This window comes from Rhinopithecus roxellana, chromosome 5 (genome assembly GCF_007565055.1).
Source record: "Rhinopithecus roxellana isolate Shanxi Qingling chromosome 5, ASM756505v1, whole genome shotgun sequence".
NCBI classification, from domain to species: Eukaryota; Metazoa; Chordata; class Mammalia; order Primates; family Cercopithecidae; genus Rhinopithecus; species Rhinopithecus roxellana.
Genome location: NC_044553.1, coordinates 10,936,193 through 10,950,613, shown reverse-complemented (window position 1 = coordinate 10,950,613; position 14,421 = coordinate 10,936,193). Strand labels below are relative to the sequence as shown.

At 47.3% G+C, this 14,421-nt stretch overlaps 1 protein-coding gene across 4 annotated transcripts in view; it reads right to left on the bottom strand.

Annotated features, from left to right (window-relative positions):
- SAMD4A (sterile alpha motif domain containing 4A) overlaps window positions 1-13,830 on the bottom strand; it is a 228,461-nt gene extending 214,631 nt beyond the window's left edge. For 3 of the 4 annotated variants that reach the window (XR_004057312.1, XM_010372045.2, XM_010372048.2), the window contains exons 1-2: window positions 13,627-13,830; window positions 11,838-12,455 (exon numbers count right to left, since the gene is read on the bottom strand). Coding sequence is in view for 3 of the 4 variants with exons in the window: in XM_010372045.2 (XP_010370347.1) it covers window positions 11,838-12,033 (196 nt within the window). In the remaining variant the exon portion in view is untranslated. Of the gene's footprint in view, window positions 1-11,837; window positions 12,456-12,596; window positions 12,834-13,626 lie in introns of those variants that run through there. The other variant, XM_030930583.1, reaches the window with a different exon arrangement.
- Between the last annotated feature and the right edge of the window lie 591 nt (window positions 13,831-14,421).

The following is a 14,421-nucleotide window of genomic DNA, read 5'->3' as shown; positions in this document are numbered from 1 at the left end:
GCACATTTCCAACCACTCTAAACCTAAGTTTCCTCATCTGGAAAATGGAGATAGTATCTACATTGTGGGATTTATATAACTTAGAAATCAGTGATTAAGTACTTACAGTGTGCTTGACTCTGAGAGGTCAGCCCATTATCTAATTATTGAAATATATTGCATTTAATTTTCACAACCACTCGTTCTGCTTCTTTGTATTATTCATCCATTCAATAACAGGAGATAGTGTTTGTGTATGTATGCTGCTGTCTGCACACTGTGCGACACACAGAACATGCTAAGAAAAAAGAATGGACGCTCTTACCATTCAAGGAAGAGTATATGGTCATTTTTAGAACTACACGGAGAGAACAAAAAAGATACAGAGATTTAGACCACAATTCTGAGTTACTTTTGTTAATAAGTGCCTAACACACTCAGCACTTATCACTGTTTTTGCGTGACCCAAGAGAAGCAAGATTCAATTCACTTCATTACATCTTTTTCTTTCTTTCTTTCTTTCTTTTTTTTTGAGACGGAGTCTCGCTCTGTGCCCCAGGCTGGAGTGCAGTGGCGCGATCTCGGCTCACTGCAAGCTCCGCCCCCGGGTTCAAGCCATTCTCCTGCCTCAGCCTCCGGAGTAGGTGGGACTACAGGCGCCCGCCACCTCGCCTGGCTAATTTTTTTGTATTTTTAGTAAAGATGGGGTTTCACCGTGTTAGCCAAGATGGTCTCAATCTCCTGACCTCGTGATCCGCCCGCCTCGGCCTCCCAAAGTGCTGGGATTACAGGCGTGAGCCACCGCGCCCGACTGACATCTTTTTCTTAAATGTGGAAGCCCTACTCATCACAGTGATCTAGTCTTCGACTGTCTACTACCATAAAAGAACTGAAAATTAATCTACAGGTGTATTTCATAAAAAGTCACAAATCTGTGGTCCAAACAGGCCAAGAAGTGCGGGAGGAATACACTGGAAATCAAGAAGACTTTTATTTTTATTTTTTTTAAGATGAAGTCTCACTCTGTCACTCAGGCTAGAGAGGAGTGGTGCGATCTTGCCTCAACTGCAACCTCCGTCCCCTGGGTTCAAGCAATTCTCCTGCCTCAGCCTCCCAAGTAGTTGGGACTACAGGCACACACCACCACGCCCAGCTAATTTTTTGTATTTTTGGTAGAGATGGGGTTTTGCCACGTTGGCCAAGCTGGTCTTGAACTCCTGACCTCAAGTGATCTGCCCACCTAGGCCTAGCAAAATGCTGGGATTACAGGCGTGAGCCAGTGGGCCCACCAAGAAAACTTTAAAAACCACCCTTATTTATTCACTCATTCATTCATTTACTCATCTCATCTCTCTCTCTCTCTTTCTCCTCTGCTGTCAATAGTTTTGTGTTCCTATCTTCATTCCTGATTCATAGAAATCATAGAATCTTAAGGTCAGAAGGGACTTTGGAAGTCATCCAAGAAATCAGAGCTTCTTTTCTAAGCAAATAGACACTAAATCCCTACGGTAGAGAGGCACACGGGGTGGTTCTGAAAGCAGAGTGCTTGTTTCCTCCCTGACAAATGGAATAATGGCAGTTCCTACCTCATCTCATAGGGTCATTGGGAAGAATAAATGAGATCATGTTATGCAAACAACTGGCACAGAGCAGGTGCTCAATAAACAGGAGCCAGTCTTATTCGCAAGGATTATTCTGCTCAATGCTAAAGGCTGGTCCAACTCTGATGAAGCCCAGGCCACTGCATTGTTTGGGCAGCCCTAATCATCATAAAGTTTTTCTCTGCTCTGAGCTAAATGAACGGCAGCTTCCACCCACTGCCCTCTATATGGACAGAGAATTTAACCCTTCAACTCCAAGCCAGCTTTCCGAGTAAGCAGTGACAGCTCTCTGCTCATCTTCTTCTCAGGTCACCCCGGCTTTCAAGTGCCCACCACCATCCTGTCTTCTCTGGTCACATCCTGATTTGTCCATCTCCCTCAGAGTGTGTACCCAGAACTGCCTCCTGGACTCCAGGAGGAGTGGGGCTGGTAGCACAGACTTATTCTGAGTACAATGATTGTATTACAGAGTTTAGTGGCTTTGGGGGCGACCACATTGTGACATTATTCATATGAAGTTGTAAGTGCATTAAAAGCCAGAGTCCCTTTTTATGCATGCTATTGAAGCACCATGCCTTCTCTAGCTTAGGTTTAGGGGATGCCAATGTAGGGGCTACACTTTAGTGCTTTATATATCATCTTGTCACATTCAAATATTTTGATCATGATTCTGTCATCAAGCCATCAGCTATCCTTCTAGGTTCATCCATAGATTTGACAAACACCTTCTCTGCTTGGATTACACTGCAGCCCTTGCTGTGGCCCCCAGTTTCACACAGGTATAACCTGACAGCACCCTACCTTGGCTGTACCATGTCTTTCTAGCATTCTGCCTTGGGGCATCTTTGAGACACCTGCAGAAACATGTACAAACCTGAAAGTACAGGGACTCAGTACCTCCGGGACAACCCTTGGCCAAGGGAAGAGGGGAATAATGGATAAATGCCTACCTCATCTGTCCTTCAGCTACTTCCCAGGCACATTCTGTGTGGCTCCTCAGAGGATCCCTGTGGGATTAAGCCCCCGCTGCTCACAGCAGTGACCAGCGTGGTAATGCAGGCTTGTGTTGACTCTTCCTCCTTCCTGTGTCTCTCTTTCTTGCCCCTTCTCCTGTTGCCTGGGATCAGGGTCCAAAATAAGCCACCTGCACACCAGCCCTTGCCTCAGGCTCTGCCTTCTTGGGGACCCCAGGCAAAGTCACACTCCATCAACACTAGTGATAATGTCCAACATGTGAGCTTCAATGTACAGTACCAGAGATCTCCCTTCAGGCAGACAGTGGCTAGAGACAGGCCTATAACAGTCACTGAAACCACTCTAAAGCCACACAAGTAGATTCTCACCTACTGCTATTTCTTCATTAATTCATCAGGAAATAAGAGGCTTTGTCAAAGGCTATGCTGAAACTTAGAGATGGGATTCCCTGTGATCTGCCTGGAACACAGAAGTCTCTCAGCACATGCTATCCCCCCTCCTTTCCCACTGCCCCATCAGATAGGAAACGGCATTAGTTCTCCATGGTCCATCCTCCCACTCATAGCAAACCATGCTGGTTCCTATTTCTTCATCCATACGCTCACAGATCATGTTTTAAATATTCTTCTGGTATCTTGCACAGGCCCAACATTAACCTCTCAGATGCCTACAATGTACAAAACCTGGTTTCTCCCTCCTTTTTCCTTTTTCAAATGGAGACAAGGTTATTTATCTTGAGGCACATGGAGTGGTTCTGAAGTCAGAGGGTTTGTTTCTCCCATTCATTTGCCACTCTTCAAAATTTCAAAACTGGTTCAGCATTGACATTTTAGTCATGCATTTTAACTGTGTTTAAATCACATGTTTGGTGCACATACACAGATAGAAATGTATACAATGAAAGTCAATGTTGTGTATGTATTTATGCTGCACACACAGATGCTTGGATTCTATGACAGATCAGGATAAGCTGCTTCAGAAATTCCAATGATGGCACTTTATGGGAGTGCTCTGGGGAAGCAGGGGAAGAGATCTCTCCCATCCAGTCTCTGGAATGAACATCCCTGCTCTTTCCAGCTCAACTTTACAGCCCATAGCATCAGAAAAAAAAAAAAAAAAAGAAAGAAAGAAAGAAAGAAAGAAAGAAAGAAAGAAAGAAAGAAAGAAAGAAAGAAAGAAAGAAAGAAAGAAAGAAAGAAGGAAAAGAAATCTTTCCTGGAGCCTCATTTTCCATAAGACACTGATTACTAGAGTGCCTGGAAATTTCAGCATATCCAAAAAGCTCAGGGAAATTCTCCAGCCTTCTTCAAACCCAAACTCAGTGCAGGCTGTGAGAGGTAGTTCAAAGAACCAGTGAGAGAATTATTGCTGAAAGCAGTATATAAAATTCTCAAATAATTTAATGAGTGACCATACTACCAAACTAAAAAGCATATTTCAGTGCTTACATGCGTAAGTAAAACTTGAAAAGATTTTTAAGTCAATAATTCCATCATATGAAACACACCTGTACCACTAGGATACTCTCTGACTAAAGCAATCCATGGGGATTTTCCAGGGCAAAGTGACCTCAAAGTGCCCGTAGACACTTAGCATGCATTTTTGTACATTACTAGTTAGGACTGACCACAGTGTCCACCTTGTCCTGTCTTTCTCCTTTCCCTGTCTTCCAAAGGGGTCCCGCCACCACAGCTAAGAAAGATTTGCTTTGCTCTGCATGTGAAGTCAACAGAAAACTATAGTAAGACTCAGAAAATGACCTTCCTCATAGCAGCAAGTTCAGTGGACAAAAGAGAAGTGGTCCCCACCTTACTACAGAAAATCACCTGGGCCAATTTAAAACCCAGCCCTCAGCAAGGGCTCTAACAGATTACTGCCATTTGATAGGAGCTGAGATAGGAGAAAGAGCACTGGACTGAGGAGAGTCAGATTCTGATCCCAGATCTTCCGGCCATAGCCTTGTCAACCAATGTCTTGTCTCAGAGCCTGGGAAAAACCACTGCCCTTGGTCAGATTTCCAAAATGCTCTCCTAGGACAGTTAGGTTTGGGGAGTAGGGGATTGGGGGGACATCCACTTCCCATAAGCCTTCATCTAAGTTCTCATTTGCAAACAAAAATCTTCTGACACATAGCCATAAAACTTGAAAGCTACTGCACCAAATTACCTCTAAATTACCTTCCATTTCTAACAGTCCACACTCAAAGCATGGTCTGCAGATATGCAGCATCAACATTACCTGGGAGCCTATTACAACCCCAGGTGTTCAGCCCCACCTCTCCAAGCCTCCTCAATCAGAGTTTTCAGTACAAGATCCCAAAGTGATATGCATGCAACTAAATTTTGAGAACTAGTCTACGACTCTTTATCTTTTCCTCTAACTGTTTCAGATGTTATTGCTCTACACTAGTTATAGTCAAAGCATCCTACAAAAATATCCCACTAGGAGAAGCCAAGAGAACTATTACTAAGTCTTATAATGTTATGCATACTTAAGTGGGATGAAAATACTAGGTGACCAGACGTTCCATTTCCCTCTCTTTAAATATGCTGGAAATCATAGAGTGTTGGGACTGATTCTCCACTCACCAAGCAATCACTCATGATGGTGAATATCCCTCATGCTCCCCTCTCTCTACCCTATTGACACTCATCCTTCAAAGGCCCAGGAAGCCTGCCCCTTCCATGGCACATGCACAGAGTCCCCTGCATGTGTGGTTTCCTTGATGAAACTGGCATTTGAGGTACTACAACAGCAAGAATCTTCTGAGCCCTAAAAGCACTTACTTCACGTGACACAGTCAAGTTTACTTCTTCCATTCAGCTTCTTCGACTGCCCAATCCACCCTGTTCTCTCCTTTCACTCAAGTTTCAGTTTTGTTCTCTAATCAGAACCACAGCACTTAGCAACTGTGTATGATTGAATTATTACATATTTTCCTATGTTTGTTTCAGCTCTGCAACTGGAGTGTAACCTACTTGAGAGGAGTAATGTGTATTTCAGCTTTTGACAGGGCCCTGGGCTCTCTGCCGGGGTATTTGGTAAATGTATATGCGTCGAGGAACTCAGTCCCACTTTCTTACCAGCTACACTTTGTCAGGTACCATTATAATAGCACTGTATTATCTACTGTGTAAAAGAAACCACTGAATCATTTGATTGTTTTTTCCTAGTAAACTAAGACAAGAAAGCTATTTTAAAATGTTGATAAGTGGAATGGGAACAAAACCCTAGAATGAGCTTCCGGGTTCCAGGGAGTCCCACGTTCCTACATAAAAGCAGACAGGTCCTCTGAATTCCAAGCTGACTCTTGGGATGCAGGCTGTAGAGAAAGGCCCAAGCCTGGACTCTCGGCCCCTGTTCTAACGGTTCTGCTTTCTCTGGGAAAATCCTGCCTCAGGCAGCTTCAATGGAAGCAAAAATAGCTCAGAAGAGATGTCTGATTCTGCATCTTAATCTATGTGAATTGGATGAGCTCAGTGAGGCCTTGGAAGGAATGATCAGGAGAGATGAAAAGGAAGAAACACATTAAAATCTCAAAGTAGTGATTGTATATTTTAAAAAGGAAAAGAAAAGATTTCTAAGAGCACCATTCCTTTCCTAGCAAATGAGTTACACAAGGCACTTCACCCACAGATGAAAACCCCAAATTTCTCCTCGGGTCAAGGAGAAGCAATATTTTCCCTCTTCTCTGGTGTTGTCAATTCTCTTTAGAATTAGACTTCTGTATGACAGTCTGGGAAGTTTTCAGTTACTTCTCAGCCCCTTCAACCATCATCTTGTGTCCTCATTTGTTTACTTAAACAAAAACAAGCCAATTTGCTGTGAAGTTTGTCTGCCTTTTACTTGCTTTGACGGGGACTGTTTATAATGTATACTCAATTGTTGAAGTCTGCGAGCACCCAGGTGATACAACCAAACCCAAATTATTCACAACAAAGAGTACAAATATGTATGACCTGCTACAACTTACAATCAGCAGTAAACTGCAGGGTCATCCCAGACCGACCCAAAGAAAATTACAAAACCCTAAGTGAAAAGTGCTTCATATATAAAGCTCCTATATATTTCATTCAGCAAAACGATTTCTTCTTTTCACATTCACCAACTGAAGAAAAAAGTGTTGATAAGTTATTTGGGAAAACTGGGTCAGGGCTGCATATTTTTAGGAGAGACAGTGAAAAAACAAAGCTAAAACATAGAAGGTGGGTCCCAGTAGACTCATATCTTTTTAGGGTTCCAAGTCATCCTCAATCTCTTCTTCATAATCCTTTAAATGAAAAGATTTCTGATCATTTAGAATAATATTATTTATATCAATTCTATAGTAATTAAAGGCAAATTTAAACCTGAGGGATAGAATAGATCCTTGCTGGATCATTAACAAGTAACTTCCAGACAATAACAAGGTTTTATAATCACCATTTCTCAGATAAGAAAACTGAGGCTTAGAAATTATTTAACTAGCCCAGGCTGATTTAAAAATCTATACTCTAAAAATCTGCTACAACTTATGCCCTCCTATGGCTATAAGTAAGTGGCCACCTGGAGATTACTTTTTTCTCTATTTCCATCCTTCCTTCTCCCGCATATACCAATGCGGACAGCAACCAAGCTGCCCTCAGAAGATAATGCCACCATGTGGCCAAAATAGAAACTGTCTGAACTAAACTGGCTCTTCCACTCATGCCTCTCAGAGGATCATGCACGTAGGCCCATACATTAAAGGGGATAACACTATATTCTGCATGGGAGATACCTTCTTGCCCCCTCTTTACAATCCTTTTTATATTAATATATCGAACCATCTCCTATGCACCTGTCAGAACTCAGCTGAAACGTATCTCTTCCTCAGGGAGGTCTTCCCTGACTCCCCAGGCAATAAGCAACTAGGTTCACAATGCTCCCGGTATGCCTCTCCTCGTACTTTTTATCCCCATATCTATGCTTCAGCATGGTTTTATATTATGCTTCAGCATAATATAAAATCTATGATTTTATATTAGTCATTTACCCCACACTGAGAATATCTATCATGTACTAGGCACTGGACTAGAGTAAGTTACTTTTGTATTTCCATTGTATAACACTGGTTCAGGAAAATAGCAGGCAGTCAGAAAATGTTTGTTGAATGAATACATGAATGAAAAAACTACAAACAAGATCTTATCCATATCATCAGGAAAACCTCTTCTGCTGTTTTCTTTTTATTCCATTTGTAAACTTAAAAAGTAACGCAGGGGCCAGGCGCGGTGGCTCAAGCCTGTAATCCCAGCACTTTGGGAGGCCGAGGCGGGCAGATTACGAGGTCAGGAGATCAAGACCATCCTGGCTAACATGGTGAAACCCCATCTCTACTAAAAATACAAAAGTTAGCCGGGCGTGGTGGCGGGCGCCTGTAGTCCCACCTACTCAGGAGGATGAGGCAGGAGAATGGCGTGAACCCGGAAGGCGGAGCTTGCAGCTTGCAGGGAGCCAAGATAGTGCCACTGCTCTCCAGCCTGGGTGACAGAGTGAGATTACCTCTCAAAAAAAAAAAAAAAAAAAAGTAACGCAGGGTAGAGGATGGCATACTTGTACTACGGAAACCAAAACCATAAAAATCATGGAACCAACATACCTCCCCTCTAATGACAGCAAGTTTACACAAATATGGGGTGAGATTGACAGCCCCTCATCCCATTCTAAATGTGTTACACCCAATACACTCTGATTACATTTTTTTTTAAGTTAGAATTGTGTCTAGAATAAGAGTAAGTACATTCTGAGAGGTAGTCTTCCATCTCCACAATTTTTTTTTTTTTTTGTCTCAAACATCACGATTTTGGATACTCTTTTCTCTTGTATTTAACTATAAGTATAGGAATTTATTGCCATTTACTTACCACATACACAAATCGTGTATATTTTGTGGATTATGTTTTTGTGGATTAACTTACAAATCTCTATGGAAAATATATTTCAAGTCTAAGTGACAAAAGCCATAAATAAATAATGCCACAAAACCTATTTTTCTTTTGGAAACTTCAGGTAAAGTCAGTGGGTTGCATTTTTGCCACTTGTAGGTATCAAATGACCTGCTAGTCCCAGAATTGAGACTGGCCAGAAGTCTCAATGTTCAACTGGGGCAGTAGCTGAAGAGACTTATCTAAGGTTATAAGGATTCTGGAAACAAGACTGTATGAGAGAGCTGATCATGACTGTATCTGTTAAAAGAAAAACACACCCACAAATAAATCCATAGGGATCAATTCAATTATTTTCTCAGAATCTCCAATGACCATGAGCCTGAGGCAAAGGATGAACCAGTGAATCACTAGATTCTCAGTAAATTTAAGAGAATGAAAGCACCAAATTACATTCCATGGATCTCAAATGAATCATGTTTAATGTGCAGGATATCTCATTATTTATTTTTTTCTTTATTATACTGAGATCGAGTCCCAGATATGAATTTGGTTCCCATTCACCAAGTTTTAAAATCTCTAAACACTAGATGAAATGTGAGGGTTTTTTAATTGATGATTACAAAATAAAGTGATACAAGATGACTTCGGTACAGGAAATCTCAGCCATCCAATGAATGAGTCATTCTGCACAGCCTAGTTTTCTGAATTGGTAAGAGCCTTACACATGAAAACAGCTCGGAGGTTAATTATTCTGGGTGTAAATATTTCCAAAGTATATTGAACATTTCCTTCTCTTCTTAAAGAGTGTGTCTAAAAATGTATTCTTTCCATGGTTCACTGTTAACAACAGTAAATAGCAATTATTGGTTTATGTTATTATAGAGTGGTGCCTGCAAGGTCAATTGAGGGTTCCTACTCTAATATTCCCAAGCCTTCAAAGTTTCTGCTCCAATTCTTGTCTAAAGTTACAGTTTTTCTGTCTCTTTCCTAGTTGTCAGGCTGTCAGGGATCACCTTTTACTACTGATTACAGCAGCCCTTCACCCCATTCTAAAAGTGTTACCCCCAATACACTATGGATTATTTGTCAAATTTTTTAAATGTTAGGATTGTGTCTAGAAGAAAAGTAAGTACATTCTGAAAGAGAGCCTGAAATATTCTCTTGGACTTTCATACTATCTACTCTGGTTGCGAGTGGACTTTTTGCCCCCTTCCTGGTTCTTGGCTAGTTTCCGGATATGCAGAGAGCCACACTACAGACTCAGGTATGCTATGACGACTCCTGATGCTCTTTATGATCCCCACACTCCAAATGTAAACCAAATCATCACATGACCTAAGAAATTTCTGTCCTGGCCACACAACAAAACAAGTGCAAAGATTTCTGTGCAGGCGAAATGTCTAGGTTGAAGGATTAATGCAGAAACTGGAGAATAGTTCCTATCTTACATAATGGTTCTATATTTTGTATATCTACATCATTTAGCAGCATGAACAGGTGGGTATCTTATACAAATAAGTATGGCCAAACATTTCTTAAGGAAAAAAATTACCAAATGACTTAAAAAAACTCACAGTTCAATGTTTTTAATTATGAGATTTTTTCAATTAGGCCATCTCATTTTAACATTTAACTGTTTTACTTACTAACCTGGTGGCTGCTATATTGGGAAAAGTCATCTCCATTACTCAAAGGGAAAAAGTGCTGCTCCAACATTTGAATAACCTAAAGATGAGTTTGAACAGTCCCTACCAGCACTGAAATCAAGCATTCAACCTAAATGGCTCTATGTAAATCCTCTGCAATCTATAAAATGCAAAAGTTTATATAACCCTGTTTGTCAAACCTGAGAAAGTAAAACCGAGCAGGTAAACCAGGCTTCCCGCTGAAATTAAGAACAAAAGCCAAGAGGGTGGATCATCAATTACCCTAGTTATGCTTCCACACCCCAGTGAGGGAGGCTAGCCCTCCAGCTATTTATAAACGTGGAGCTCAACCAAAGGGGGCCCTGTCATCGCCACCCCAGTGAGTCCGGGTGTGAGCTGGGAGGCTCGGGCTCAATGGAATCTCCCTCAGTGCGGCCCTCCATACTTGGCGATGCAGGATCTTTCGGGTGCAGTCCTGTCTGGTCAGGAAAAGAACTGAAGATTTCCAGCGGTCACTTCCACCCTATGATTCTATATATGGAAGCATCCCATTCTAGTGTTTTCACCATCATGCACACCATACTAGGGAGGAGGAATGAGTAGGCCGGCTCGCTTCTTGCTGCTCTGAAGGCACACTCACTTTAGTGTCTCCCAGGCCCCACTGCCCTGGACTGGACCTTGTCATCAAATGGCAGCCCAGACCTCTGCTGAGCGTTGCAGGCTCGCAGCTTCAACATGGAACAGCTGGAAGAGGACCCTGCATTCTTTTCTCTGTATAAACACTGGGGGCTCTGTTCACCCTCCTGCAGCCGCATGAACTAAAGAATTTCCCCTATCCAAAATCACAACTATCAGACTTTTCCCCCATCCCCCAGCCTCCTCCTGCCCTCCAGGATATAATTTCAGTCTGTCACCACCCACACTAGCAAATAGGAAACTGCTGGACCTTTCGACTATATTCACTTTCCATACTAGTTGAGGTGTCTGTAAATACTAGCAGGGTAATATGAAACGATTCTGTTCTATTCAGTAAAGTTTCCTGACGAGAAGCATTAAGGAACCCACTTCATGCCTGTCCTTTCTCCAAGACCCTTTCTACAAGATCTGTATCAATATGGATAATATCACGAGCGGTAAGCTTAACCCCATAATACACATACTGCAAAGAGGGTGGATCATCAATTACACATGTCATTTTACTAGTCTGTAGAGTCACCTGCATATTATTCTGAAGACGAAGCTCTAAAACCAGAATATCCGTGGGGAAAACCAAATAATAAAATTGGATTTTCATGTACACACAGCCTTATCCAAGCTTGGCTTCTGAAGGGCAGTCCCGGGCATCTATCATGTGTTGCTGAAATCCAGCGAGCCACGTTGCCCAAAAGAAGAAGGAGGAAGGAAAAAACACACACACCCAGAAAATCCAGACTCTACGTGACCTGACTTACTTATTTCCCAGGAAACTGCATGAGAGAAAAATCAATCATTCATGCTACCGTATCTACCACACGGAAGGGGCTGATGGAGTTCACAGTGGGCAAAACCCCAAAGCGGCCGGCGGAGGTAAGTGGGCGGGGAGGGGGGGTAAAGGAGGGAGCGGATTGCTAGGGCCTGGGGGGCCGCGCGGTTCGGGTCCTGGCGGAGCGGCTGGCGGGGGCGGGCCCCGGCCTGGCCCGAGGCAGGGAAGCGAGGGGCGGGCGGGACGGTGGCGGCCGTGCACTTACCGGGGCTGTTGGCCTCGCGTTCGAGGACGTGCAGCTCGGCGCAGTCGGCCAGCGAGTGCTCCAGGCAGAGCTGGAGGAAGCGGGCCTGGGTCTGGCTCACGCGCTTGAGCAGCGACAGCAGCGCAACAGTCTGCTCGCACTCGTTCCAGCCCTTAAACCAGCCCGCCAGCACCCCGACCTGGTCGCGAAACATCATGGTTAGGGGGCCGCCCTCGGTCTACAGAGCCCCCTGGGCGCCCCAGACCGCCCCGCCCGCCCCAAAGTTTGGCGGAGCCGCAGCCCCGCGGCCGGAGACGCGTTCCCGTTCCAAGGTGGCTCTGGTGCCCGGACGCTGCAGGTACTGCCTGGGCTCCTGCCTCTCTCGTCTGGTTTCAGTTACGTTCCGGTGGTTCTGGCTGATTTCCCCAGAGACGATGACAGACAGTAGCACGGAAATGTTTCTTTAAAAAAAATAACGACTTTTTAAAAAATCCCCCACAAGGCACACAACTGAATGAAGAATGCTTTCTCCCCCCTTCTTGCAGCTTCGGGATGGTGATTTCCGGCGTCCTGGGGTCTCCTCCCCACTGGGCGGCAGCTCGGACCCTTCACGCCCGCATTCCCGAGCGGCGATCAGCACTGAAAGGAGAAAAAGAGCTGCAGTGAGACCTCGGCCAGCGGAGGAGCGCGCCCTGGGGGACCAGGGCATCAGAGGGGGCCAGGGGTGGGGGCGTCCCGCGGAAGGTTGGGTTCCCCGAAATCCGGCCGCCCCCTCCGCACCCGATGCGGGAGATGGGCTATTCCCGGCTGGGGAATAGCGAAAAGCCTGCTTCCCAGGTGCAGGAGGAGACCCCGCGGCTTCCTGTTGCTGCCGCTGCCAACGGCTGGTGCTCCCCTCACGCCCCGCCCGGGGTGGCCTCGGGCGCCGTGCCTGCGAACGCCAGCACCAGCAACAGATCTTCCCCGCGCAGAAAACTTGCAATGCGGCTGCGAAGGGGCGCGGGGGTGGGGGTGGGAGCTAATGCAAAGCAGAGGCGGAGGCAGCGGCAGCCCGAGTTCCTTCCTCCTCCTCTTACTCCTCCTCCTCCTCCCAGAGAAGCAGCCGAGTGGCTGCAGCTCCATCTACAGCAACAGCCAGCATCTCCACCGCCAGGCGCCCCTCTGGATTTAGGCCGTGAGCAGCCGCGGCAGCAGCTCGAGACAAAAATAAACTCTCCCCACCCAAAGCTCCGCGCCCAGCGGGCGGCGGCGCAACCCAGAGCCCCGGCTCCCCCGCACCGCGCCGCGCCAGCCCACCCAGGAGGTCTCCCAGGGCCTGCTCCGGCCACAGTGGTCAGTGTGCGCGCGCGTGTGCGTGTGTGTGTGCGCGCGTGTGTGGCAGGCATCCTGCCGCCGCCGCCTACGGGTGGGTCTGTCCGGCCCGGTGCCTCGCCCGCGCGTCGCAGGCCGAGGGTGGCACAGCCCCGGGCACACGCCGCGCGCAGGCACGGCCGGGAGCCGCAGCGCTACCCCCTTCGGCAGGCGGGGCGGCCTCGCGGGGAATGCGAATCGACGCCGCAGGCACACGCCCCCCAAAGACAGCAAAGAAGAAAGTTCGGCTGCGGGGGTTCCCCCAGTCCCGTCTCGGTTCTGGTGGCCGCCGCCGGCGGGGAGGAGAGCCCAGCGGCTCAGCCTTCAAGGGGCGACTCGCTTCCAACAACACACTGCTTCCTACTCCCAGAACTTCTCCGGCGGAGGGGGAAGCCCCCGGGGAGGGGACCCTAGTGACCGGCGGGTCCCCCGCCGAGGGCCGTAGGGAGGGAGCGCTCACCTCGGCGCGGCTCATCCCGGCGGCACGGGGGCCCTTGCTTGGGTCCGGGACCGCGGCGGCTCTCAGCGGGGTTGGGGGCGCCCGGAGCGCGGGCCGCGGGCCATGCCGTCGGGGCGGGCGGCGCGGGGAGAGTGCGGCGCTTCGAGTCGGGGCCGCCGCAGCTGCTGCTGCTGCTGCCTCCAGTGTCGGCTCGCGGAGGACTGAGCCGCCCGAGCCGGAGCTCCCCACATGCTACTGATTAACATACACCATTACATCATGGGCTTGGCAGGGAGCGCCCGAGCGGGGGGAGAGGAACCCGGGCGGCGGCGACGGCACGCGGGGGGAGCCGGGGGGAAGAACCCCGGACCCGGCGCAGGGAGGGGGGACGGATTCCTAAGTGGGGACCAGAAAAAGGGGAGGGGAGCGGAGTGGGAGGAGCTGGTGGCGCAGAGGGGTCGGGTAGAAGGAACCTCGGAGAGAAGCGAAGAAGTTCGGGGAAGAGGACGGGTCCTCTTACCGCGGCCGCTTGCGTATTCTGGAGGGGCCGGGACACTCAAGCCACTGGAGCCCCGGCAGAAAGGGACCCGAGGGCGCTCGGGCGGGGGCGGTGCTGCCACCCGCTGCTCGTCCTTGGGAATGTGGTTCGTCAGCTCATCTGACCCTCGGCCCTTCTGGGGCCCGGTGGTGGCCGAGCTGTGCGGCCCGCGGGCGGTGAGACCCGAGGTCACTGCAGCAGATGCTGGGATGGGTTCCGGGGGTCGTGGAGGCGACGGGTTCAAGAGGCTGAGGGGCAATGCACAGGGTTGGACGTGC